Source organism: Hippopotamus amphibius, chromosome 14, assembly GCF_030028045.1.
Source record: "Hippopotamus amphibius kiboko isolate mHipAmp2 chromosome 14, mHipAmp2.hap2, whole genome shotgun sequence".
NCBI classification, from domain to species: Eukaryota; Metazoa; Chordata; class Mammalia; order Artiodactyla; family Hippopotamidae; genus Hippopotamus; species Hippopotamus amphibius.
Genome location: NC_080199.1, coordinates 15,685,420 through 15,712,893, shown reverse-complemented (window position 1 = coordinate 15,712,893; position 27,474 = coordinate 15,685,420). Strand labels below are relative to the sequence as shown.

Here is a 27,474-nt window from a genome sequence, read left to right as displayed (position 1 = left end):
ATTAATTTGCCAGGTCATTGCCATCTGGTCTGTATGATGTCAGCCTACTTTCTAGATACGTTGAGTCTGATTTTCTTGAATCAAGAAATTTGCCAACTCTGTATATCTTGTATATACAGCCCTTAAAGCTCAGAGTCTGAGAGCTAAATGCACTAACCAGTGCTTACAACCTGAAATGCCCTTGGCAAAATTTAAAATGCTACAGATTGTTGAGTACCAGTGATCATAATCTAAAACTTTCATTTGCTTCTTTTCCTATAACATTATAATAATATAAGGTTGGATTAGGCCTTTGTCTGCCTAGTAAAACAAAGTAATCAAACCATTTAAACATCAGTCAGGCCTACCACCCAGACAGATTTTCTCTATTCTTCCCTTCCTGTCCCTTTACAAAATATTTTGAGTTATAATACATTACTGGGAAACATTGTGTGCTAACGGGTTTCTTTCTGCTTATTAACAGGTTTTGGATTCAGGGACACTAAAAGAATATGCACGGCCGTATGAGTTGCTGCAAGATACAGACAGCCTGTTTTACAAGATAGTGCAACAACTGGGTGAGGCCAAGGCCACTGCCCTCATTGAAAGAGCAAAACAGGTGAGCCTGCTGCAGGGAGTTGTGATTAAAGTTTCTCCAGGGTTCACGCCTCACGATCTCCACCAGGGATCTGGTAACAAGCACTCTGTGTCCTTTACAATTATAAGCGTCCAGAGACAGCGCTTCATGACTGGGTCTTAACGACAGGTCTCAGGTTGAAGGTGCATCTGCTGAGAATCTACAGAAGTCGTGGGGGTGGGGTGCAGGATGTGTGCGTGTTCCCGTGCACCTGAGAGAGATTTTGGATGGGACATTCCACACATTGGGCTCTGGGTTCAGACTCTCATAGAGCACAGAACACTCCCATTTTGCAGACCCTTTGCATTTCATTCTGATTGGTGCTCAGCACATTTGTGATGCAAGTGCTGTCAAGGAACATCCAGGAAATTTGAGAGTTGGAGCTAAAAAAGGTAGAATGTTGTTCATTGGGTCTAGAAAGCTCTACCAGGGAAAGATGTAGGTTGTTTCTGTTTTCTGATCTGTAAAGAAAACTCCTACATGATACTGTCATTTTCTCCCTAATTTTTTCTTGTTTAGAATTAGGTCCAGTTGCCCCCTTATGCTTCCTCTACCTTCTAGAAGATGAAATTGTCATCAGGATAAATCAGGAATTGACAATACCTTAACACTGTGTTCTGAATGGTGCTTGAAGGTTTACAAAGCACTTTTACAGAGATGAGGTGTGTGAAAGCACTAAGCACTGTACATGGTGTGAGAAAGGTGCTCAATGCATAACATTCAGGTCACATGGCATCTTTCTAACAAAGGTGAGGTGGTAGTATCTCCTACATGTGTGGTAACTGAGGTCTGGTTTAAAGGACTTAGCCTATGTTGTGCAGCTGCCTATAATCCTTTCTGGAACAAGCTGAGAGTGGGATTGATAGAAGGATGGATGGAGGGAAAGAGGTCTGGCGTTCCTTCCCCTTGAGAGGCGTGGCTCAGGGAGCATGAGGCTTCCAGCTGTCTGTGGTGGGTCTTCCCATCAAAACTTTATCTCTGGGCATTAGATTATGGGTGCATTTTTCCTTATACTTTTCTGCATTTCCCAGATTTTCACTTGTAAGTAGAATAAAGTTACTTGTGTAATGTTTAAAATATCTTTTAAAGAAAACATGTCCCAGTGTCTAACAGTACTTCTTTTTGAAAGATTTATCTAAAGTGTAGCCTAAGTTCTCTCTGTCACTGTTTCATCTCAGTCCTCCTCTGTAGAAATGAAGAGTGGTACCTTCCACTGTTCTTAGGGTAGGAAATTGCCCAGGGCCACAGAGCTGGCTGAAGAGCTGGCAGAGTTTGCTAGTTCAAGCCTAGGATTAGAGACAACGAAGATTGTGTTCAGAACTTTTCATAAGTACTTGTATCGTATGCAAATGTAGAGAAGCTGCACTTGGAGCCCAATATTTTTTTTTTATGCCTAAAATTGACAGATCGCTTTCATCTACTAGATTGTTTCCCAATCAGAGTTTCCCTCCTAGCACCAGGTCAGTCATTTGTGATTCCCTGTATAACCTAGTCACAGAACAGTCAGGAATCTCACAAACCCTTTTGTTCTTTTGACCTTAGGCATTTCACATCAAAGAGCAGTGTTAACACCTATGTGTCAAGGCCTTCATTTAAAAAGTGTGTTATCAAGACATTGAGTAATGAAAGATAGATCACAGAATTTTAGACAAGTCTGAATAGTATAAGATAATAGGGTTCAATACCCTCATTTTACAAGTGAGGAAACTAAGGCCCCTTAGAAGGAGGTGGCCCTATGTATATAACTACTGTTACAATAGTTTGCAGCACACACAGAATTAGAAATCTTTTCTTTTTTTTTTTTTTTTGATCTTTATTGGAGTATAATTGCTTTACAGTATTGTGTCAGTTTCTGCTGTACTACAAAGTGAAAGAGCCACATGTATACATATATCCCCATCCCCTCCCTCTTAAGCCTCCCTCCCAACCTCCCTATCTCACCCGTTTAAGTCTTCACAAAGCATCAAGCTGGTCTCCCTGTGCTCTGTAGTAGCTTCCCACTAGCCATCTATCTTACATTTGGTAGTGTGTATATGTCGATGCTACTCTCTCACTGCATCCCAGCTTCCCCTCCTCCCAGTGTCCTCAAGTCCATTCTCTATGTCTGCATCTCTGTTCCTGCCCTGCCACTAGGTTCATCAGTACCATTTGTCTAGATTCTGTAAATATGTGTTAGCATACCATATTTGTTTTTCTCTTTCTGCCTTACTTCACTCTGTATGACAGACTCTAGGTCCGTCCACCTCACTACGAATAGGTCGATTTCGTCCCTTTTATGGCTGAGTAATATTCCATTGTATATATGTGCCACATCTTTTTTATCCGTTCATCTGTCAATGGACATTTAGTTTGCTTCCATGTTCTGGCTATTGTAAATAATGCTGCAGTGAACATTGTGGTACATGTATCTTTTTGAATTATGGTTTTATCTGGGTATATGCCCAGTAGTGGGATTGCTGGGTCATATGGTAGTTCTATTTTTAGTGTTTTAAGGAATCAGAAATCTTTTCTTTCAGTAAGTGTTTTAAATCAAGTGTAACATACATACAAAAACAGACATAGGTCACAGAATTAGAAATCTTGTGATTCCTGGTCTACTTTAACAATCCTGCATCTACTTTAACAATATTAATGATAAGTTACATTTGTGTAGTTCTTTATAATTGATTTTATATAATTCTTGCATATATGATTTCACTTAATCCTCATGATGGTCCTTTTTTATCCCACATCATGGATGAGGAGATTGGGTTAAGGGCTCACTCAAGGTCACACAGCTGGTCCAAGGAGCCTAGAGGGTGAATTGCTAGCAGAGGCTGAGTGCCACCCTAGGTACTGTGTTCTGTGTTGAGTCTGAGAACACTGCTCCTTTCATGTCGTAGCCAAAGTAGGACCAGTCACCCAAGTTCACAGGGTGGCAGAGCATCACTCTTAGATTTCAGTCCTACCACTGGTTCAGGTCACCTCCACGGAAAGACATAAGGAAATACATATCCTGTTTCTCATCCCAGTTGAATATCTTCTTGACAGTATTTCTGTAACATGCTTGGTCAGACTGTCAACTTTTTAAATGTCCAAGCATCAGGTATCAATGCATCATTCAGAACTGTAACATCGGGAGGATTAGCCTAAGTCAACAAGCTTTTTGCTCTAACAGAACAGAATACATTCATTTCAAAAGAAAACTCAGCATCTGGGAAAAGGTGCTTCCAAGTCACATTTCCTTGACTGCGTAGTTCCTTCTCTGAAAATGTTGGTGCAGGTAAGCTGAATCACTGACCCTTTTAGATGATCCATGAAATGGTAGAGAAAGTACTTTTTAGATTCATAAAGCTGAAGGGTGCATTAGTTTACTAGGGTTGCCATTCAAAGTACCACAGAATAAGTGACTTAACAGAAACTTATTTTCTCACAGCTCTGGATGTTGGAAGTCTGAGGTCAAGATGTCCATAGGGTTGGTTTCCTCTGAGGCCTCTCTCCTTGGCTTGCAGATGCCGTCTTCTCTCTTTGTCTTCACATGGTCTTTCCTCTATGTGTGCTTGTGTCCTAATCTCCTCTTCTTGTAAGGACACCAGTTATATTATTGAATAGATTACAGCCCACCTACATGACTTCATTTTAACTTCATCGCCTCTGTAAGGACCCTATCCATGTTGCTGCAAATGGCTTTATTTCATTCTTTTTATGGCTGAGTAATATTCCATTACATATATGTACCACATCTTCTTTATCCACTCCTCTGTCAATGGACATTTAGGTTGCTTCCATGTCTTGGTTATTGTAAACAGAGCTGCAATGAACATTGGGGTGTATGTATGTGAGTGTGTGTGTATATATATATATATATATACACACACACACATACTTTTTTTTAGATTGGAGTATAATTGCTTTACAATGTTGTGTTAGTTTCTACTGTACAATGAAGTGAGTCACTATGTGTATACCTATATCCCCTCCCTCTTGAACATCCCTCAAACCCCCCTCATCCCACCCCTCTAGGTCATCACAGAGCACTGAGCTGAGCTCCCTGTGCTATGCAGCAGCTTCCCAATAGCTATCTATTTTACACACAGTAGTGTATATATGTCAACCCTACTCTTCCAATTCATCCACCCTTCCCTTCTCCCCTGTGTCCACATGTCTGTTCTCTACATCTGCATCTCTATTCCTGTCCTGCAAACAGGCTCATCTATAACATCTTTCTAGATTCCACACACATGCATTAATATATGGTATTTGTTTTTCTGACTTACTTCACTCTGTATGACAGACTCTAGGTCCATCCACATCACTACAAATGACCCAATTTCGTTCCTTTTTATGGCTAATATTCCATTGTATGTATGCACCTATCTTCTTTATCATTCATCTGTTGAGGGACATTTAGGTTGCTTCCATGTCCTGGCTATTGTAAATGGTGCTGCAATGAATATAGGGGTACCTGTGTGTTTTTGCATTATGGTTTTCTCATGGTATATGCCCAGTAGTGAGGTTGCTGGGTCACATAGTGGTTCTATTTTGAGTTTTTTAAGACACCTCCATACTTTTCTCTATAGTGGTTGTATCAATTTACATTCCCAATGGGGTGCATGTATATTTTTGAATTATGGTTTTCTCTGGATATATGCCCAGGAGTAGGATTGCTGGATCATATGGTAGTTCTACATTTAGTTTTTTAAGATTAAAATAGATAACTAATAAGGACCTACTGTATAGCACAGGAAACTCTATTCAGTACTTTGTAATGACCTATATGGTGGGAAAAGAATATTAAAAACAGTGTACACACACACACACACACACACACACACACACATACACGAGCGTGAGTCAAAAATTATCCACACTCTGGTTATATTAAAACTTCTGTTGGCTGCACTGCCTTGGTATGGATAATTTTTGACTCACCTCGTGTGTGTGTGTGTGTGTGTGTGTGTGTGTGTATCTGATTTGCTTTGTTGTACACCTAAAACTAACAACATTATAAATCAACTATAATCCAATAAAAAATAGAATTTTTGAATAGAACCTATCTCCAAATAGAGTCACATTCTGAGGGACCTGGGGAGGGGGGGTGGGTTAGGAATTCAACATATAAAATTGGAGGGGACACAATTCGGCCCATAACACAGGATGAATGGCTATCATTCATTTTCTTCTCTGATGAAGCCGACCTAATTGAGGGTTTTTTTGAAGTTCCTTTGTTCTCAGTGTGTAATCTGTGTCGTTTTATCTATTCATGAAATCACTAGATACCCCATAATTATGAAATCCTAGATCTAGGAGCCTGGACCAGTTTGAACTGGAGGAGGCACTTAGCAGCCACGTGGCCTTATATCCCCCAAAGTCTCTGAGCCTCAGAGTCCTCACCTGTAGGTAGTGCAGGGATTACAGCACTGCCTGGCCTCTTCGAATGGTTATTACAAGGATCAGTTGAGACAGCAGATGCTTAAGTTCTTTGAGAATATAGAGGATTTTACAGTATAAAAGTGGGACCATTTTTTAAAAGGCTGTAGATTGAACCCTTACCTTTCAATAACTAAAAAAAAAAGTACCCATAGTTCTTCTAAGCAGCTTTAGAGACTCTAAATAATTAAAATGTATTTTTAATTATCAGTTTTTAAACAAATGATACATCTAATACTACAAAATTCAAAAGCTTTACATTTTAAAATAGGCTTTTAAAATTTATGAATAAAACGTAAGTCACTCTGCCACTCCTGTCATCATACAGCTCCTCCCCAGGGTGGGGCCCCAACACCATCTTTGACTGTTCTTTTGACATGTTCTGTGCATCAGTAAGAACTTGTGCATACGTGGCAGTAAGAACTTGTGCATATGTGGCCTTCTGGTTTTTAAGCACAAATGATAGCTGTTCCTTGGTTTTCATTTAATATTATATCTCAGATTATATCAATGTATATAGTTACCTCATTCTTTTTAAAGGCTACATAGTATTTATGCTTCTCCATTCCCTACTCCTCATTTTCCCTTCTAATTAACTGTTACAGTTTTACGTTTTTTTTCCCCAAAGAAGGAGCTCTCACATTCACTTACTACTTTTATTCTTTTTTTATAATTTATCACTTTCTGCTTTTTATCTTTAATAATTCCTTCTTTCTTTGGTTTACTTTTTTGTTGCTTCTTACTTCTTGAATGCGTTTGTTTTCATTCTTTCTTGTTTATTACTATAAATATTTTAAGTCTGTGAACTTTGAATACTGTTCTAGCTATACCCTATAGGTTCTAGTGTGTAGTGTTTTCATAATAGTTAGGTTTTTATTTATAGATTCTGCAATTTTGGTTTTCACTTCCTCTTTGGCACAAGAATTATTTGAAAAAGATCTTTAAAATTTCCAGGGAATAGAGGATTATTTTTTATGTTTATTTCTTTTCTATTTTACTCACCATTTTACTCATTTCATTGCCTTGTGATTTAAAAAAATATTCTCTGTACTATTTCCACCTACAAACAGTATTTATTAATTTTTTGTGTGTTCTAGCATATAAGTAATTTTTGTGAATGTTTTTTGGGCATTTGAAAAGATGGACTATTGTCTATTTAAGGTATAGAGTTTAATTTTTAATTAGATTGATTTATTAATTATATTACTTGGGTTTTCTCTGTCCTTCTTTATTTTGGTCCATTTGATGTGACTTGGATTTACAGAGGTGAATTAGTCTCATATCGTACCAAGTCTCACTTTGTTGTTCTTGTCATTTTTGTTTTGACAATTTCAATGCTATGATTTTTCAGTCCATAGATATTCATGACTTGGGTTTTCACTATAAATCATATTTTCTACTATTTCGAAGTGCTTTTCTTTGATTCATTTAATATTTCTGGCCCTGAATTCAAGCTGGTTCAAAACTGAAACTGAGTTCCCTGTTCTCACTTTGTTTTCAATTGCCTGATATGTCTTTGATTGTCTTTTAATATCAGATCGTAGATGCGTCTCCTGCAATGGCATATAGTTAGGTTTAGCTCTGAGATTTAATCTTAACACTTATAGGTGTGTTTAATCTTAGTTCTGTGATGTTTTGCTTTCAGTTTTTAGTGCTTTTTTTAAAAAAAACTTTTAAATTTGTAGTCTCTAATTTTGGGGGTTTTGATCATTATTTTATGTCTATTGCTTTAATGTCTTCTAGGAATATTTTATTTCCTTATTATTGACTCCACATTATAAACATTGACAACATATTTCCCTTTTCTACTTTCTACCAGCAAATTTTAGTTTAGTTTTTCTTCTACTGCTTACCTTCAAATCTTTAAAAATACTTAAACCTCTATTATTTTACTTACTTGTGTTAAATGATACTTTTTACATCTCTTAGTTGGCTAAAGTTTGTCCCCTAGTATCGCATTTTTAAAACTTTGGGTTGTGAGTCATTAATGGGGCTGGGAAATCTGTTTAGTCAGTCATAACCAGCATGCTTTAGGGAATGGAATAGAAGAAAAGTAGCAACGTATCTTTCCTAGTAATAGTAAGTATTGGGTTGGCTAAAAAGTTTGCTTGTACATGTTTTATATCTTTTATTCTTTTTCTGATATTCAAGATAAACAATATATCCTTGAGAATATAAAGCCAAAAGTGTAAATGACATTAAAGTATGATAGTTACTAAAATTTTATTTCCTCTTGTTATCAGATTTAAAATAGTGTATTATACTTATCAGTCAATGAAGTAACTGATTAATATAATAATATACTAAATATTACTTGAATCTATTGAACTATTTTAGCAGAAATTTATATTTCATGAAATTCCTTTCAAGATAGATAAATATAGGTATAGATAGTGAATATATACTGAGACTCAGCATAAAGTTAAATGTATTTACTATTGCAGGTAGCACTACAAATAAAAGGTTGAAAACAGGGCTGTCTATTATCTTAAAGAAGTGTCCATTGGAGTTAGAATCCCCAACTTGTTGTAAATAGAGTTCACCCTTGAACAGCACAGGTCTGAACTGCATGGGTCCACTTGTACACAGATTTTTTTTTAAGAACTTTTATTGAGATACAGTTAACAGACAATAAACAGCATATATTTAAAGTGTAAAATTTGGTGTCCCAATCTCCCAATTCATTCCCCCCTAACCCTCCCCGCTTTCCCCACCTGGTGTCCATGTGTTTGTTCTCTACACCTGTGTCTCTATTTCTGCCTTGCATTTCCTCTTTCATAGTTGTTAGCATTTGCCTTATGTATTGAGGTGCTCCTGTATTGGGTGCATATATATTTATAATTGTTATCTCCTCTTCTTGGATGGATCCCTTGATCTTTACGTAATGTCCTTTCTTGTCTCTTGTAACATTTTTTATTTTAAAGTCTATTTTATCTGATATGAGTATTGCTACTCCAGCTTTCTTTTGATTTTCATTTGCATGGAATATCTTTTCCCATCGCCTTACTTTCAGTCTGTATGTGTCCCTAGGTCTGAAGTGGGTCTCTTGTAGACAGTATATATATGGGTCTTGATTTTGTATCCATTCAGCCAGTCTGTGTCTTCTGGTTGGTGCATTTAATCCATTTACATTCAAGGTAATTATCGATATGTATGTTCCTATTACCATTTTCTTAATTGTTTTGTTGTTGTTTTTGTAGGTCCTTTTCTTCTGTTTCCCACTTAGAGAAGTTCCTTTAACATTTGTTGTAGGGCTGGTGTGGTGGTGCTGAATTCTCTTAGCTGTTGCTTGTCTGTAAACCTTTGATTTCTCCATCGAATATGAATGAGATCCTTGCTGGGTAGAGTATTCTTGGTTATAGGTTCTTCCCTTTCATCACTTTAAATATATCATGCCACTCCCTTCTGGCTTGCAGAGTTTCTGCTGAGAAATCAGCTGTTAACCTTATGGGAGTTCCCTTGTATGTTATTTGTTGTTTTTCCCTTGTTGCTTTTAATAACATTTCTCTGTCTTTAATTTTTGTCAACTTAACTAATATATGTCTGGGCGTGTTTCTCCTTGGATTTATCCTGCCTGGGACTCTCTGCGCTTCCTGGACTTGGGTAGCTATTTCCTTTCCCATGTTAGGGAAGTTTTCAACTATAATCTCTTCCAGTATTTTCTCAGGTCCTTTCTCTCCCTCGTCTCCTTCTGGGACCCCTATAATGAGAGTGTTGGTGCGTTTAACATTGTCCCAGAGGTCTCTTAGGCTGTCTTCAGTTCTTCTTTTTTCTTTATTCTTTTCTGCATCAGTGATGATCACCATTCTGTCTTCCAGGTCACTTATTCGCCCTTCTGCCTCAGTTAATCTGCTATTGGTTCCTTCTAGTGTACTTTTCATTTCTGTTATTGTGTTGCATATCTCTGTTTGTTTGCTTTTTAATTCTTCTAGGTCTTTGGTAAACTTTTCGATCTTTGCATCCAGTCTTTTTTCAAAGCCCTGGATCATCTTCACTATCATTATTCTGAATTCTTTTTTTGGAAGGGTGCCTATCTCCTCTTCATTTAGTTGATTTTCTGGTGTTTTATCCTGTCCCTTCATCTGGTACAAAGTCCTCTGCTTTTTCATTTTCTCTATCTTTCTGTGGCTGTGGTTTTCAGTTCCACAAGACGAAATACTGCTGATACTGCTTGATTCTGCTGTCTGCCCTCTTGTGGAGGAAGCTATCTAGGAGCCTCCTGTGTGCTTCCTGATGGGATGGACTGATGGTGGGTAGGACTGGGTGGGCGGAGCTCAGTAAAACTTTAATCTGCTTGTCTGCTAATGGGTGGGGCTGTGTTCACACCTTGTTGGTTGTTTGGCCTGAGGCCACCTAGTGCTGGAGCCCACAGGCTTTTTGGTGGAGCTAATGGCGGACTCTGGGAGGGCTCACACCAATAAGCACTTCCAAAACCCCTGCTGCCAGTGCCCCTGCCTCCTCGGTGAGCCACAGCTACCCCCCCCCCCCACCTCTGCAGGCAACCCTCCAACACCAGCAGGTAGGTCTGGTTCAGTCTCCTATGAGGTCACTGCTCCTTCCCCCTGGGTCCTGGTGAGCACATTTTTTTGTGTGCCCTCCAATAGTGGAGTCTCTGTTTCCCCCCGTCCTGTGGAGGTCCTGCAATCAAATCCCACTGGCTTTCAGAGTCTGCTTCTCTGGGGATTCCTCCTCCCGTTGCTGGACTCCCAGGTTGGGAAGCCTGATGTGGGGCTCAGAACCCTCACCTTAGTGGGTGTACTTCTGCAGTATAACTGTTCTCCAGTTTGTGAGTCACCCACCCAGCATTTATGGGATTTGATTTTAACATGATTGCACCCCTCCTACCATCTCATTGCAGCTTCTCCTTTGTCTCTGGATGTGGGGTGTCTTTTTTGGTGAGTTCCAGTGTCTTTCTGTCGATGATTGTTCAGTAGTTAGTTGTAATTCTGGTGCTCTCGCAAGAGGGAGTGAGAGCATGTCCTCCTACTCTGCCATCTTAATCCTGTCCCCTTGTACACAGATTTTTTAAAATATGTACTGTAGTACTACTTCATTCGCAGTTGAATCTGTGGATACAGAGGGTGACTATAAAGTTAAACACAGACTGTCCGGAGGGTCAGTGCCCCAACCCTTGTGTTGCTCAAGGGTCAACTGTATAAAATACTTATCTGCTGCATCTCTAATTTAAAATAACTTGATTTTCTTTCCTGGATGCTCAAAGGATTCTTTATTTTGAAGGTTGTTAGTTTTTTTCCTAGGATATCACGTACTCTTGGTCTCTAGGTTCAGATCTTTCATTTCTGAGTATTTGCTTGAATTACATCTTTGAATTTATTTAATTGGACTCTTCTATTTACAGGTGTCTATAATATATATGCTGTCTGTCCTTTGTCTATTTTATAAAGCTATTGATTCTTTAAAAAATTTTATTCATTTACAATTATTTGGCTTGCTTTCTCAATCCTACCTTCTTTGGCTCATACTGTTTTTTCAGCAGTGACTAATCTTCTTCGTGCTGCCTTTTAGAATGATTATTTCTTTGATGTTTTCACTTTTCTCTTCCATTTCACTTTTGGCCTCTGTCAACTCAGGTTTCATCATCTTCTGTTGCTGTGCCATGTTTTCCTGTACTTTCAGGTGTCTGTTGTCCACAGGTTGGTTGTTCTACTACATTTTCTTTGAATGCATTTCATTATATTTTTTCATAATCTTCATCTGTTCAGTGAGTATTTTTACATCTATCACAATGCTCATCTTGTTCCTTTTCCTCATTTTTTGTTTGTGTATTTTACAGATCCCATACTACTTTTTTTATTATTGTTATTCCTACTACTCTCCTTTGAACTGACTTTTCTTGAGACCATATATTTGTGGGATAGTTGTGGCCAGGGCATCATTTCAGTCTAAAAGGATTTCTCTCTGCTTAACACAGATGCTCCTCACAGCCCAGAGAAAGAGTGTGTGTGTGTGTATATATATGTATAAGCAAATGAGAGAAATTGAGAACACATATTCATTTAGCCCACATTCCTCCCTAGTCTGCAGAGATGGGCAGTCAATGCTGCTTGTGTTTTAGAATCTCTCTTCTCTTAGGACCTCACCAATGTACATGGTTCAGGCAAAGATCGTGATTCTATATGACTCTTCACTGGCACCTTAGAACTCACCCCTTAGTGGGAGAACTATGCTCTCCCAAGATTTCTGAGATCTGCTCCCCTTAGGTGCCCTCCCTCTGTCTTGCCACTGCCCATTGGATCCAGTTGCATAAGGCAGCCTATCCAGATCTTTTTGTCTTTGGGGATTTCAAATAACTCCTTTTGGAATTCTGTCAAAGATGGGGCTTATTTTTTTATCTCCCAGTATCCTTGCTGTTTAGGGTGATTTCTGAAAGGGTAAGGTGGGGAGAAAATTCATTATTCCATTAAGTTAAAAGCAAAAATCTTAACTCTCCAGTACTCTTTAACTTTGATAATATACCTGCCAGTATGTACACAACATTAGACCGGCTTTCAAGATGAGAAGTTTGAGGGTTACTGGGGTTGAAGTATGGTCATGCAGTTAAGTGAGAATAAATGGATAGAGTCTTGAGCCAGAATTCTACACGTACTGAATCATTGATTGCTGTCCTTTATCCATGAAGTGGAGCTTTTATTGCTCTGTTGCTTTATAAATTTTATTTTATATTGGAGTATAGTTGATTAACAATTTTGTATTAGTTTCAGGTGTACAGCAAAGTGATTCAATTATACATATACATGTATCTATTCTTTTCCAAATTCTTTTTCCATTTAGGTTATTACAGAATATATAGCTGAGTTCCCTGTGCTATATGATAGGTCGTTGGTTATCTAATTTAAATATAGTAGTGTGTATATGTCAATCCCAAACTCCCAGTTTATCCCTCCCCTCCCCCCCACCTTTCCCCTTTGGTAACCATAAGTTTGTTTTCTAAGTCTGTGAGTCTCTCTGTTTTGTAATAAGTTTATTTGTGTCATTTTTTTAGATTCCTCATGTAGGTGATATCATATAATATTTGTTTTTCTCTGTCAGACTTACTTCTCTTACTATGATAATCTCCAGGTCTATCCATGTTGCTGCAAATGGAATTATTTTATTCTTTTTAATGACTGAGTAATGTTCCATTGTAAGATCTAATTCCATGATGGTGGCTTTGTGTAAAGCTGGAGTTTAAATACTAGAGTTAGTTTCAACTACATTGGAGGAACTATAATGAACCAAACCCAAGAGAAGAAATGGAAGAGGGCCAAGAAACCCACCACTCAGTGGTCTTAGGTTTTGCTTGCCCTGAACTTGAATGTTTTTTGACATCATCTCTTTTAATCTTCACAACCATTCTGAGCTGGCATTATCCCTCAGGGGGAGAAACTGAGGCAGAAGAATCTAAGTAACTTCTCAAAGTCACAGGTTAGAAAGAGTTAGTTATCTTTTTTCTTTTTAATAAATAAATAAATTTGTCTTTTAAAAAAGACATTTTATCTGAGAGTGGCCCACAGTGACCATGTGGAATTTCACCACTGTTGCAGATGACCAGCAGTAGGTCATGTGCAACCAAGGTGGGTAAAACTAGATAGAGAAAGGAAGAAACTGACTAGAGGACAGAATTTTAATTCTGTCTATGGAAATGCATAACATTATTTCCCATCCCATCCTCAAAGGGGAAGGGTTCTAGGCATAAATACGTACTCCAGTGATATTCTTCAATAACTAGAAGAAGTTAGTTATCTTTTAACCACCTTTCTCCCACCCGGGTTACCATGTTCACTGAGTTGTATGTGTCTCAACTACAACTCTGAGCTTCTGTAAAGATAAAATCAGAAGATTCACAAAAGAGCCTCCCAGATGTTTTGTTTTCATCATTCAAGCTGGGTGATGCTGCTACTTTTCGTGCACTAATGAGCTACGTCTTTGAGCAGAATCATAATCACACTCAATACTTACCTCAGCGTGTTTTCAACCTGCAGTTTGTAGCCATCAATTAGTTCCTATGAGGTAAGTCATTGTCTCACTTCACAAATGAGGCAGCCAGTGCAGAGAAAGCTTAAGTGATTTTCCCAGGGTCAGCAGTGGTCCAAGGAGAGGGAGGTGAGACTGGGCCTCTCCATCCCAGGCTCAGCCCATCCACGAGGACTCAACTAACAAGCATTCAGTCATCTCAGCCCTCTTCATAACCCATCCCTTGAAAAAGATGCCTTCTCTCACTTCTACGTCAGCCAGAGTGTGGTCTACACCATGGCAACAGATGAGAGAAAGAAAGGGCAAATCAGGGATTTTAAACACAGGAAGATCCTTTGCAGTATTCAGTTTCAAGTACTTCAGACCATGAAGAGAAGGCTATTTTGTTTAAAAGATGCTAATAATAACATTTTCTTTTTAAAAAATTATATTGAGAAGGGTTAAGGGGAGAGGAACCAGGTGATTTGGGGAGGACTGTCAAGCAATAGAAAGTGAAATGTATTTCCTTTTGTTCTTTTGGCTGTTTTTAGTTTCACCAAGACTGCATAAATATAGAACCACACAAAGTATGGCTAGCTTAATAAAATGGAGGAGGGTGATGATATGCAATTAGACCTTATTTTTAAATGCTTCCATTATAATGGAAATAGCCTCAGATTTCACCCAGTGGGGCCCAAGCATTCTTGAAGAATGTCTTATTTCTCTCTTTAATTTAAGGAACATTTTAATATATAGCATTTCACATTCAGTGCTGTTTTGGAGGTAGCAGGTATGCAAGTAACAAGAGAAAAAGAAAGTACACTTAATATGAAAGTAGGTATCTCAGTGCTTTTTTATGTCATATGTGAAGTCCACTATCTCTAGCGATAACTTTGTTGACAGCATCCACAAATGTACTTGTAGTCAGGTTTTATAAAATAGATCTGTAATCATATATCTAATGCCGGAGCCTGCCGGCAAAATCGATCAGGTCCTTAGGCAAACACGACGCGGCTTAGAAAGAAAGAAAGACAGACACACAAAAGATGGGGTCGAGAGGATCAGAAGCCTAGAATGCAGAAGCATTCCAGAGCCACTGACAAACTTCTTTATTATGCGGTGGCTTTTTATACACTCTCAGAACAAAGGGGGACATCAAACGAAATGACTCCTTCTTTGTTATAACTTGTTCTGTCTCTTCAAGGGCACCAGGAACTTGCGTAGTAGCTTGTACCATACGTGGTCTCAGGATGTTCTCATACGATAAGGAGTCTGTGGGAACACATACTGCAGCCCAAGGAATCACATGCTCTTTGTTTAAGCACATACTCAAGGTCAGGGGTGGCGGGACAGAGAGCTATGTTTGTTTTACACAAATCCTTGAATTAAGGCAGCTCCCAGGGCCATGTCCTGGGAGCAGGACCCCTTTCTCAGGGCGGCTCCCCGCAATCTAAGTGACCCAGCTCATGACATGTCAGCTTCACATATTTATAATGCAATGCAGTAAAACAAGGCTCTAATGGGGTTAGAAGAGGCCAGTCATGAGCACCGAGAAGAGGAATGACCCCATCAGTCCAGGGGAGCTGAGAGCAGGTTAGCCTGGGCTTCCTGCAGGGAAGGGAGTGGGTGCAAGACCAGGAAGAAGGAGCCATGTGCACAGAAAGGGCAGGAGGTCCACAGGCAGTGGCCTGTGTCTCAGTGGAGCTGGGCGGGGAAGCAGTCATAGAAAGTGACCAAAGATGAGAACAGAGGAGGCATCAGAGACTGATAAAGTGTCCTGAGGGAGGTGAAACCTGCTGGGGTTTGCCTTTTGGGAGGATCCTTCTGGTGGTAGAGGGGATAAAGGTGGGGGTGGCATAGGGGTGGAGACAGACCTGTCTGGAGACTAATCAGTAGAGCAGATGAGACCATGATGCTGAGCTCAGGTGAGTAGAGAAGGGACGAGGCTGACGGGACCCAGTGACATGTTAGCATAGATCACAGTCTTGGCGGAGAAGAGGGTTAAACGTTACAGGTCCCCTGGAATACCAGTGCCTCAAGGTGCGAGTGGGAAGTACTGGAGTCACTGGGTGTGTCCTACAGCTTAGACGGGGCAGCAGCAGCTCAGGGCCAGTGTTTAAGACCCAACCCCACCCTGACTCCTCGCTCCCACATGCTCTACATATTTGTGGGGACAGGGGTTAGGGAACATCTGAGTGACTGTGGAAGCTCCCTGATGGGAGAACTGATAGGTGAGAAAGGGGTCCTTTTGGAGCTCAGTAGGGACCAGCCTGCTCTTCTGGGACCCATAGGAGTTTCCTGAAGCTGCCATGACAAGCTCCACAGATTGGGCGGCTTAAACAGCAGAAATTCATTCTCTCAGAGTTCTGGAGGCCAGAAGTCCGAAATCAAGGTGTGGCAGGGGTACTTTCCTCTGAGGCTGTGAGGACAATCTCTTCCCTGCCTCCCTCCTAGTTTCCTGTGATGTGATGACAATCTCTGGGTTTCCTTGGCTTGGAGACATGGCACCACCATCTCTGCCTGCATCTTCACCTGGTGTTTCCCTGTGTCCAAATGTCCCCTTTTCATAAGGACACCAGTCATACAAATTGCATTAGGACCTATCCTAATGACTTTATCTCAATTACATCTGCAAGAGCTCAATAGTACATTTTCTGTTTTAGAGACTCAAAACTTTTCACATTCTTCTTCAGGGGAAAAAAAAATGACGTCTGAAGCCACTTTTTACCCAAACACGTTTTTAAAAATATTTATTTATTTATTTATTTTTGTTTGTGTCAAGTCTTAGTTGCAGCGTGTGGGCTCTTTGTTGCTATGTGCAGGCTTCTCTCTAGTTGTGGTATGTGGGCTCAGTAGTTGCAGCACACAGGCTTAGTTGCCCCACAGCATGTAGGATCTTATTTCCCCAACCAGGGACTGAACCCGTGTCACCTGCATTCGAGGGCGGATTCTTAAACACTGTACTACCAAGGAAGTCCCACAAGTCTTGACATTATTTCATTTTGTTTATGTGCATCTGTCAAGAAATCAAGATACGATACAGCTACTAAAAACTGGTGCTTGTGGAACAGAGAAACTCGACAGCATTTCATTTCCTTTATGGTCTGATTATAGATTTATCAGAAAACCTGTGTCTCTTCTAGTTCAGCTAGAAATTGGTAGAATTCAAGAACTCAGAGGCTTGGAAAGGAACTTCCCTATTATTTGGTATCATCTTCCATTTTAGAGAAGTTGTTTGGTTGAGTCCTTGTTAAAGCTTTTGATTCTCTTTTCATTCTTGTGGCCCACTATCCACAGATCACATTTCTATAGGCGCTATAGCTGCTTTGTCGCACAAATTAAACACCAGGATTTTTCATACATATATGCCAGCATTTCAGTGCTTGTCAATCAGAGTTTATAAAATACAGGGATTACAACCTGATATTAACATCCAAATGTATTGTGTTCCTTTTATGTGTCCAATGAGAAGACCTCGTGCAGATGCTAGATTTCCCAACCTCTTTGTCACCCTGTTTCTAATGCAGGTCCAGGTTCTGAGTCTGTAAAATGACTTTGCTTATCAGTTTAATGTAGGAGTAAAACATATCTAGGAATCAGAATGATCGGAACTCTAGTGGATCTACAGGCTGTTTGGCATTAAGCCCAGCCCCACTGAGGGTTTTAATAGGGCTACTTCCTCCATAGAATAAATACATTCCTGGTTTTTTAAATTGTGCCTCCAAAAGTGATATGATCTGCATCACAGGAAGACGTGGACATAGATATGTGTTACCTCAGGGTGGACTTTACAACTTTTAAATATGCTGTTTTTATTTGTCTTTTTCCCTCCTCAGGTGTACATCGAAAGATAGCACTCACAGTGACCATGCGGTTCCAAACGCTTCCAATGGACAGCCCTCAGCCTTAACAATTTTTGAGTCAACACTGTGATTCTACCACGATGTCAAGTCTATCCTGAAGGCATTTTTCCAATAGATTTTGTGCCGTATAAACTATGTTGTACTTTTTTTACACCAACAACAAATATTTACACACACAAGATGTTAGTATATTTGGATTTTTTTCCTCCAACTTCACCCATTGATTCCAAGCTCTTACAAAATGATTTATTGTTTTTATTTATACTATTTTTTTTTCTTATCCAAATCAGAGGTGCAGGCCACCAATGAAAGCTGTCTCCCAGGTTTTGTGCCTTGAGAGACTCCAGAGCCAAAGTTCATTTTCTAAGGTATAAGACAAAGTTGTCACAGATGTTTTTACTGCTCCCCAAATTACATACTACTTTCCAATTATATCAGGGTTTCTACTTACTTGAAGACTGTGTGACATTGCCGTTTTGTTTCACCAATTCCTTGAACATAATTAGGATCTGTTATTCTACCCAAGACTTCTGCTTAAAATACTAAAGAGAAAACTAATAGGAATAACAAACAAAAAATATATCTTAGTTTAAATGACATTATAGGAGAGAGAAGTGTCCCCCCTCCAAAAAAAAAAATATATATATGGTTAAAATATATATATATGGTTAAAATACAGAAGGACAATATTATATGTTCTAAAAGAGGGGAGAAATGTGCTTTCTCAAAATAGGAGCCTTTCTAGGAGGTGTGATAATGAAGGACATATGTGTGATCTATTTATTGCCTTCTAGAGTGAAGATTTTATTTTTTTATAGTTTTTTATTGTAGTAAAATATATATAACATAAAATTTGTCATATAACTATTTTTAAACATACAATTCAGTGGCATTAATCATGTTCACAATGTTGTGCAACCATCAATGTCTAGTTGATTTTGGTAATTGTGTTAGTACTACTCAGTTTGTTATTTCTACAGTCATTTTTGGTAAGTTTTATTTCTCTAGGGGTAGATCTGTTTCCTGTGAGTTTTTAGCTTGACTGGCATAAAGTTATTCATAATATCTTACATGTTTAATTTCTATAGCATCTATAATAGTGTTCTTTTTTGCTTTTTAATTTTCTTTTGACCCTTCTCTTCTTTTTAATGAATAATCTTGAATGACTTTTTCCTATTTTCAAAGAATCAACTTTTTTCTTGATTGCTCCTTTCTGGTTTTTGTTTTGTTTTCTACTTCATCATATTAGTCTTTCTTTCCTTTAACTTTTCATTTATTTTGAGATTTTTTTTCTCCAAATTCTTAAATTGGAAACAGACTAATTTTTAACTAAATTATTTTTCTAACATAAGTACATGAGGCCTACATTTTTTTTCTGACTGACTTCAGCTGCAACCTACAAGTTTTAGTAATTAGCACTGATCAATAACCATAGTATTAGGTATTTTCTAATTTTTAATTTAACTCATTAATTATATCTTTTACCCATGAGTTATTTATAAGTGTAATGCTCTCTAAATTTCAAGTGCTAATGGATTTTTTCTATTAGATTGAACCATGTGTAACTGCCAACATTCGATCTTTTTTAAACCTATAAAATGGTAGTTTCATGTGGTTCAACATTATCATTTTCTTTTGTTATTAATATACAATTTAATTTCATTTTGGTCAGACAACATTAGATTGAGGATTTCAAACCAAAGGTAGCCACATTCACACACAAAGTTGCTATTTCCACCACTTCGTATTTTTGGGGGGATTTAAAAATGTTATAAGTATGTGTATAGCCAGTAATTTTCAAATAAAAAATCCTCCCTGAGTACTGGAATGCTTTTTGATATGTGTTGCAGGATGGTTCTCTGGATGCAGACCTGGATGGAGTTTAGTGTTGGGATGTTTATCAGGGATGCCCTTGGGATCAACACTTGTGGAATCAGGAGAGAAGAAACAAGAGAGGGCAGAGGGAAAATTCAAGCTGGAACACTGGCCAGATAACCTTAGTGACCCCGTGGGGGCTCTGGAGTGAAGATGGCCCTTCAGGGTTGCCTAGACATGTCAAATGGCCAGGCCTTTGTACCTCCACCTGGATGGGTCATTGCATATAGGTGGCCCCCAGAAGAGCTGTGGCTGAAGATTGCTCACTGGTGCCACTTCCAGCAGCTGGGCAACAGCCTCTTAAAGGCAGATCTGGACAACATATTTCCATGTCCACCATGGTATGTGTCACAGCTCCAGAGGTAGGTGATTAGGATGTACTGTGGCGGGAAACTCTTGGTGACTGATGTTTAAGTCAAAATGACTAAGTGATTCTCCTCAATATTCTGTGATCTAAAAAAGAGGAGAAGGTCCATGTAGGGGAGATATACCCGTTCTCTAGGGTCAGCCCAATTTTCACTTCTTCTAGGAAGCTATCTTAAGATCAATTATCATCCTAGGTAGCTTGTATTTCTGTGATACCCTGACCACCTCTCATTTGTTAAACTGAACCATACTTGGTTAGTTTCTTGTTGTCACCATCTTGAAATAATTTTTGAACAAAGGACCCAGCTTTATCCATTTTGCACTGGGCACTCTAAAATATGTAGCCTGCCCCAGCTATGAGTATTCACAGCTGGTCTGTTTTCTCACGAAACCATGAGCTTCTAAAGACTTGACTGTGTCCTATGCACTTTTTAATTACATCTCCCAGCACAGTATCTGTCACGTAGGGGGTGCTCAGTGATGTTTGCTGAGTGAATGTTGACTGAGAACAAAAGTTATGAAAGTTTAAGATGTAGCCTGGGATAACAGAAAGCCCTGGTTTTGGAGTCAGTCACACAGATCTGCGTGCCAGTTCTTTCTCTGCCACTCACTAGCAACATGGGTGCCCAAAGAGTGTCATGTCCAAAGCAGGACATTTGAGAGTGAAAGGAAAACAATAACCAGCCAAGGTGCCAGGACAATAAACTGGCACCACCCTTGACAAAATGGGCTGTGGTCACCCTACAGCCGTGTAGCCTTTGTTACATGCTTCGGTTAGTGTCTCAACTTCTGAATATCAGCTTCTTCATCTGGAAAATGAGTATAATTCCTGTCCTTGCACAGTTGCTTTGTTTGGGACGATGGATGGACCAAGAGCATCCAAAGACACAGGGTGGAATCATTGACCCTGGTGATTCTTAATCACCAAGAGAGGGGAGCAGGATCGATGTGGATGACGGTAGGTTTGTAGACTGTAGAAGATGTAGAAGGTCCTCATCTGATGGCCTAAACCAAACTCTTCTTCCTTCACATATAGTTAAAATGAAACAAGCATATGGAGAGGAGCACAAGCTCTGGCGTCAGCCTTCCAGGGACAAATGCTGGCTCCTCTGGGTATTGCTGGCTGGGTTTGGCTATGAGTTCTGCTACCTGCTAATCATGGGTTCTTAAGGTTGGGAGGCCCACTGTGCTTCAGTTTCTTTGCAAAGTTGAGATGGGGATAGTATACTTCTCAGAGGGCTGTTGCAAAGATTAAATATGACTGTGACATTCACGATACAATCCGTGGGTTAGTGCCAGTCCATGAACTCTTTGTAACTAGGTCTGAAATAAGTACAGGATTTCAAGAAAGCTAGAAATGTATAGCCATAGGATATTGCAGTGACATCCAAATTCAGGATGGGTGGGATCTTGAACAGGCCAGAGACCAGTCTGAGTGTTGCACTTACAGGGGGAGGCACGCGTGGTTGAGCTGCACATTAGCCATGCACGGTGGGATCACTGATTAGTTTGCAGTGGGCAGAAAATATGAAATTAAATAAAGCTGATTCTAAATCCCAGCCAGTTGAAAAGCACCACTTTTTTTGTGACTAGCTCTCAATACTACCTTCTTTATTATTACATGATATTTATGTTTAAAATTAGACCATATAGGCTTTCAAAAGGCCACAGTATACATTAGCAATGTTTTTAATAGCATTAAAAAGTTAAAAATAATTAAATTCCTGCTCAATTTTAGAGTTTTTTGTGGTTTTTTTCCCCCTTAAGTTTAAAATCAATACTGTGTATATGTTTATACTGATGCTATTCTTGAATCAACAGCATGGTCTTGCTGCACTGGAAATACATTGGGCCCCTTTAAAAACCCTTCAGAGATCACAAAGTATTTTGTGTAAACTGTTGATTTTCCTTGAGAAACTGAAGGAATATGGATTAACTGAGCTTTTGCTTTTTAAATCTTAGGTTCTAAGGAAAATGATCTCAGTTTTTCCAAAGCTAAAATAGTGTGTATGTCGAAAACCTGAGAGAAATGTATGTTTATTTGAATTTAGAACTAAAAAAGAACATTAATAGAAGGAATACCATGCCCCAGCCCTATGAGACCTCCATCTGTACTCCAGACCCATCTCACTTGCCTTCGGGGTCAAATTAGGATTGTGTGATTTTTCAAGAAGAATCAAGATCAAGACTTAGACACACTAAGAATGTTTCACAGAAAGCTTACTTTGGATGGTTCTGACTAAATTCACTGCTTCACTCAGCAACCATGGTCATAAAACTGGCCAACTCACAATTATCCATCCCAATAGATGGAAGCTTTGGGTTTTCCAAAACAGTGTTTGATCCAAGTGCTGATCATATTTAATTTTATATGAAAAACATTTTAAAAATTAAAATTTGCAGACTACCTAGACAGAAATTAAAAAGTCTCTATGAGATGGAGTTTATATTACATTTGAAATAATGTAAGGACCAGTCTTCAGAGAAGTGAGGATTTTAAAACTTCCCATTTTATAACACAATTTTTTAAAAAATCCATGAGTTTATACTGATTCTAGTAAGATAGGTTATAGATACATAGGTAGATAGGAAGGGAAAGCTATTTTCAGCTGTAGAATGCCAACAAATGTAGCAAGATTGACAGAAAACGTGCCACAGAACAGCCATAATTGTCATAAATAATTCAGAAAAAATTCAATATTGGCTGATAAATGAATACAGGGTGAGTGCTTGGAAGGCTGGGGGAAACAAGGAATTTTCATAGACTGCAAATATCTTCTGAGATTAATTAGTTAATAAGGGAGGAGTTGTCCTTAAAGTGGAGAAACCTGGCAGACAGCACCCTAACCAAGTGATCAGAGTTAACATTGTTAATAATGGACCAACTGACATCCTTGGCTCTGGAAGTGTGAGGTAATGACAACGATGCCATTTTATGGTATTCTTTCCTCCACCACTAAAAGAAGAAAAATGCATAGCCTAAGTCAAATTGACAACCCAAATTGACATTCTACAAAACAACTGACCCGTATTCTTTAAAAATGTCAGTGACAAATGTTGAGACAAGTTTTGGCTCATCAGACATGTTATCGTTTTGTGAGCATCATTTGCACAGCTCCCTGCAGGCTGCAGGGCTCCCGTCTAGCCTGGGGTGAAGGCACAGAGATATGCACGGCCTCACCAGGGAGTATGTGGAGTCAGGGTGCTTTCTGCTAACAAAATCACTTTTCACACAGGCAGGATACAGTCTTAGGTAATTTTTTTAAAAGGATGTAACAATGCCAAATGCAGAATCACCCATGAGCCAAATTCCCAGGACTGCCATCCACGCCCCCCTTATTGGAGGGAGTGGCCCCTGTGAGATCCCTCTGTGTTCTGAGTTGAGGTTCTGCCAATAGCAGAGCTGCAGTGAGGAGGGAATGCTTGGGGCCTCCACGGACAGTTGAAGCAAATCACTGCTCATTGCCGCTCAATAGAAGTGCTGTAGACACCCCCAAACTATGTGTTCTGCTGTAAGTTCGTTTTCTCCAGAAAGTTCTCCTTTTTCCCTTGGTATACAGATATTTCTACCCGGAATTACACCAAGCAAGTTTATTCTGGTATGTCTTTTCTTGATATGAAAATAGACCAACATTTTTCATTATTAAAGACTTGGTTGAACTGATCTGACTCTGCCACTAGTGGACTTTATAAGGAAGCATCATTGCTGTTTTGATGTTACTTGTATATGTAGTAACCAAGCCAACACCCAAGTACACAGGAGACGTTAATGATTCTAGAATTCCAAGTAGGAAACCATTTTCAAGAAAGTTCACCTTGGCAATTTGAGATAATGCTGAGAAGTAGGGATGTCTGATTTCACCTAAGAGAGTAACATCTCTGGTTAAAGTTCTACTGAAATTTGCAGATTTTTTACTAAATATTTCCAGTTTTTCTTCCTTGTTGTTTTATAGCAAATACAGTGAAAATAATGAGGGCACATTGTGTTCTCCAATTGACAAGGGTTGCAACAGACTTTACTTAACTGTTGGCAAGGGTCCAGCAAACTAAACACTTTCAAACATGCTGTCCACCCCTCCCTACCCTGAAAAATGGGCCCTCCCAGGCCCAGGACTACTCACACCTGAGGTGTTGCCTGGTGCTATCGCCCTTGGGAGGATGGACTCAGGCAACAGCCCCATGCGGGCTCTTGAAGTGGGCTGGGGCCATTCAGGCAGGCCATTCTGGGGTCCTGGGTACACTGAGTGGTCTTGATCAGTGCTTCTGGACCTTTAAGGTGGAAGTAATCCACCTGGGGATCTTGTTAAAATGCAGACTCTTGTTAACACACTGTGGGTCAGAGGGCAGGGCTGAGAGCCTGCATTTCTAACCAGCGTCCAGGGGATGCTGATGCTGCTGGTGTGTGGACCACACTTTGCCAAGCGAGCGACTGAAGGAGTGGGCTCTGGATAGGGGTGTCCCCTTGGTTCTCAGAGGCTTCACCCCCTGGGGACCGGTGGGGTCAGTGGACAGCTAGAGCGGGGTCCTCTAAAGTGAGGGTCAGGGCATAGGCCTCTTGCTCTGGTCTAAGGTCAGTCTGGCCCCTTCTTTGCCCACATCCCCGAGGCATCAGTGGGCTCTGTTCCCACAGTGCAGGCCCTGGTCCTCCCCTACCAGCTCTGCCACCACGGCCATTTGATATCCCACCCACTCTCCCCCAGTCAAGTTTCTCTTGGCTGCTTTCTCTGTAGTGTTCCCACCAAACAAATGTAAAAAAAGCATTTAAAAAATACTGAAAATTAATGCTGATGAAATTATGTTTTGTTTTCTTGGGATGTAAGCAGGTAATAACAACAATCAGAGATTCGACCTCTCCAGTGTGTAGCATGAACAGAATCCTACTGCTCACCCAGTTCTCCCGTATTTTTATTCTGACAAGGCTAAGAAAGCTGCTATCACAGCATCTAATGGAATCAAACAGGCTGCCTTGCAACTTTTGTAGCAAACGAGAAACATCTCTCCAGCTCATTAACTGTAATGAAGCTTAATCCTTTCACTTGTGTTCAAGTATTTGCACTGGTTTTGAGTTCTTTTCTTCCTTCCAAGGCTGTTTTTCATTATTTACCCAAGTTATTTGAAAAGGAGGCTTTACACTACCTATGCTAATGTGAGGCTTTCGTCTGCTTTGAGAGTTTAAGGGAGAAATGTCTCTTTCTTGCTAAACTGTTCACGCCTGTTCTGATAATAACCTGTGTGGAAATAAAATATCATTCAAGAGAGATCTTCCCCTAAGAGGATACACAACCTCAGCAAGGCAGAGGCCCTGGGGAGGGAGAGGAGGCAGGAATCCACCTTTTCCTCTTTTCTGCCTCATGTGACAAGCAGCCCAGGGACTGAGTCCTGTGACTTGGGGCTGGGTGCCCCCCAGCTCTGTCCGGAAGCGAGTGGACATTAGGGATCCCTGCGGGGAAGGTTTGGAGGACTCGCTGGACTTGGCCAATGGCGGGGTGCTGGTGAGCACAGGAGGCTTCCAGTGGGGGCAGAAGCAGGCCGTGGCCGCTGGGCTGAGCACGGTTCCCCCATCAAGGGGTGCGGGCGGGAGCTGCGCTTGGCGGGCGATCACAGGCTGGAGCCCGCCGCGAGCTCTCTGGCCACACACAGCAGGCGCCCGCCCTCCGCCCGGCCGGGAGCCCGCCTGCTGCCTGGAGCGATCACAGGCCTGGCCTCCGGGCCCGGGATCTGGGATGCGCGCGCCCTGGCCGCGGGGGACAGGGATCTCGGGCGCGTTCCCACTGGGACGTCCAGGACTGAGCGAGGGCTTCTCCCGGCTTCTCTCGGGGTGTCCTCCTCCTGGGAAGGCGGCGCGGGGAAGGGAGGCGAGTCCTTTGGGCTCTCGGATAAAAGGGAGGCTGGTGCTTTGTGTCCCCAGAAGGGGCTGTGTAGACATCGCAGTCCAGGCCACGCGGTAGTCACCGGGTATGTACTCCTAACCCGGGGCGCTGAGGATGGGCTTTTCTAGACTATTTCGGGGTGGGGGGGGAGGAGTCTACACTCTATTAGTTACCTGGTCACAAGAAAAGAAAGAATGAAACACGCATGAAATAGGCAAGGCCGGCTTGGATATAGTTTAAAGGGATCCGATCCTGCCCACAAAGGTGCCTGTGATGATGCACAGGGAGGTCTCACCTGGCCGGCACTCCTCACCTGCGCGCTGTATGTGGGCTCCGGAGCTGCTGTTCCTCGTGTTACCCGCAAGCACTCACGGCAGCTGTGTGTGTGGGGGGGGGGGGGTTGTACATGAGTCTATATGCACACACACACACAATTAGAGGTAATCTTTCCAGAAGCCTAGCACTCTTCACCTCTATCGATGGCCCTCTACCTACCATAACCTTCCATTCCCCTCTCATCTCTACCGGAGGCAGAGGAAAGCTGGCAGCTGGTGTGTGAACACGGAGTTCCCATCCAGTGGACAATGTCCACAAAGGACTGTTGGGAGGTAATCCTGGGAGCACATGCTCACCCAGTGTTACCTGTAGATGAAAACAAATGGAATGTGGAGAAAACGTGTGATGCTCTTTTTCCAATTTATATAGGAGATGGGATTCATAAAAACATAATTGTAAGTTAGAATGTTGCTGAATTCAGGGTATCTCGCCTCAAAAGACTTTTGCCTGATCAACAGAGCACAGCAGCACAACAGTAATTATGCTGTAGGGAGTAATGGTTTCCTCCCAGCTTCCATCCACCCCTCCCCCAGTGACTGGCAGTTGTTAGTTTGGTCTAGGATTGGCCAAAGCCAATGGTTCACAAACCTGGCTACACACTAGAATCACCTGGGGAGCTTCTCTGATGCCCAGCCACTCCTATAGCAGTGGAATCGGGATCTCTAGAGGGAGGGGTGATCCTGATGTGCAGGGGGGTTGAGAACCTCTGGTCCATCAGAGGACTTTCATCCTCTGGCCACAGTGATTGTGTCAGAAATGAGCAGTGGCCTGAGGCCTAAACCAATCAGCATATGATAAGGTGAGTGGCAGGAAAAACATATGGGAAACCAGAATAAAAACAAAAACACACAAGTATGTAATGCATTGTCTGTAAGAAACAGTAAGACATTCTGAACCCGGAAACGCAGAGTGTACCTTGCGGAAGGTGGTAGATGATGAGGCTGGAAGACAGGTGTAAGATCATATTATTAAGAGTTCTAACTGGCACCGCATATGAATTTATCTTATGGGGAGGAGAAAAAAATAATAATTTTAAGTATGAAATTTACGTGATTGGTTTTGGGCTTTAAGAAGTTAATTTTGGTGTTACCATGGAGACGGGATCTAAATGGAGAGAGATGAGAGCCAGACACTGATTAGGAGGTGGATGTAGTGGGCTGGGGAAGAAATTCTGTAGGGCTGGGGA

At 40.7% G+C, this 27,474-nt stretch overlaps 1 protein-coding gene across 1 annotated transcript in view; it reads left to right on the top strand.

The window, feature by feature from the left end:
* The window catches only part of LOC130835846 (ATP-binding cassette sub-family C member 4-like), a 154,527-nt gene extending 134,902 nt beyond the window's left edge, over positions 1 to 19,625 (top strand). Inside the window, exons 30-31 of the mRNA XM_057707710.1 lie at positions 464 to 598; positions 17,815 to 19,625. Of these exons, the coding sequence (XP_057563693.1) occupies positions 464 to 598; positions 17,815 to 17,832 (153 nt within the window). The 3' untranslated portion in view covers positions 17,833 to 19,625. The remainder of the gene's footprint in view (positions 1 to 463; positions 599 to 17,814) is intronic.
* The last annotated feature ends 7,849 nt before the right edge of the window (positions 19,626 to 27,474 follow it).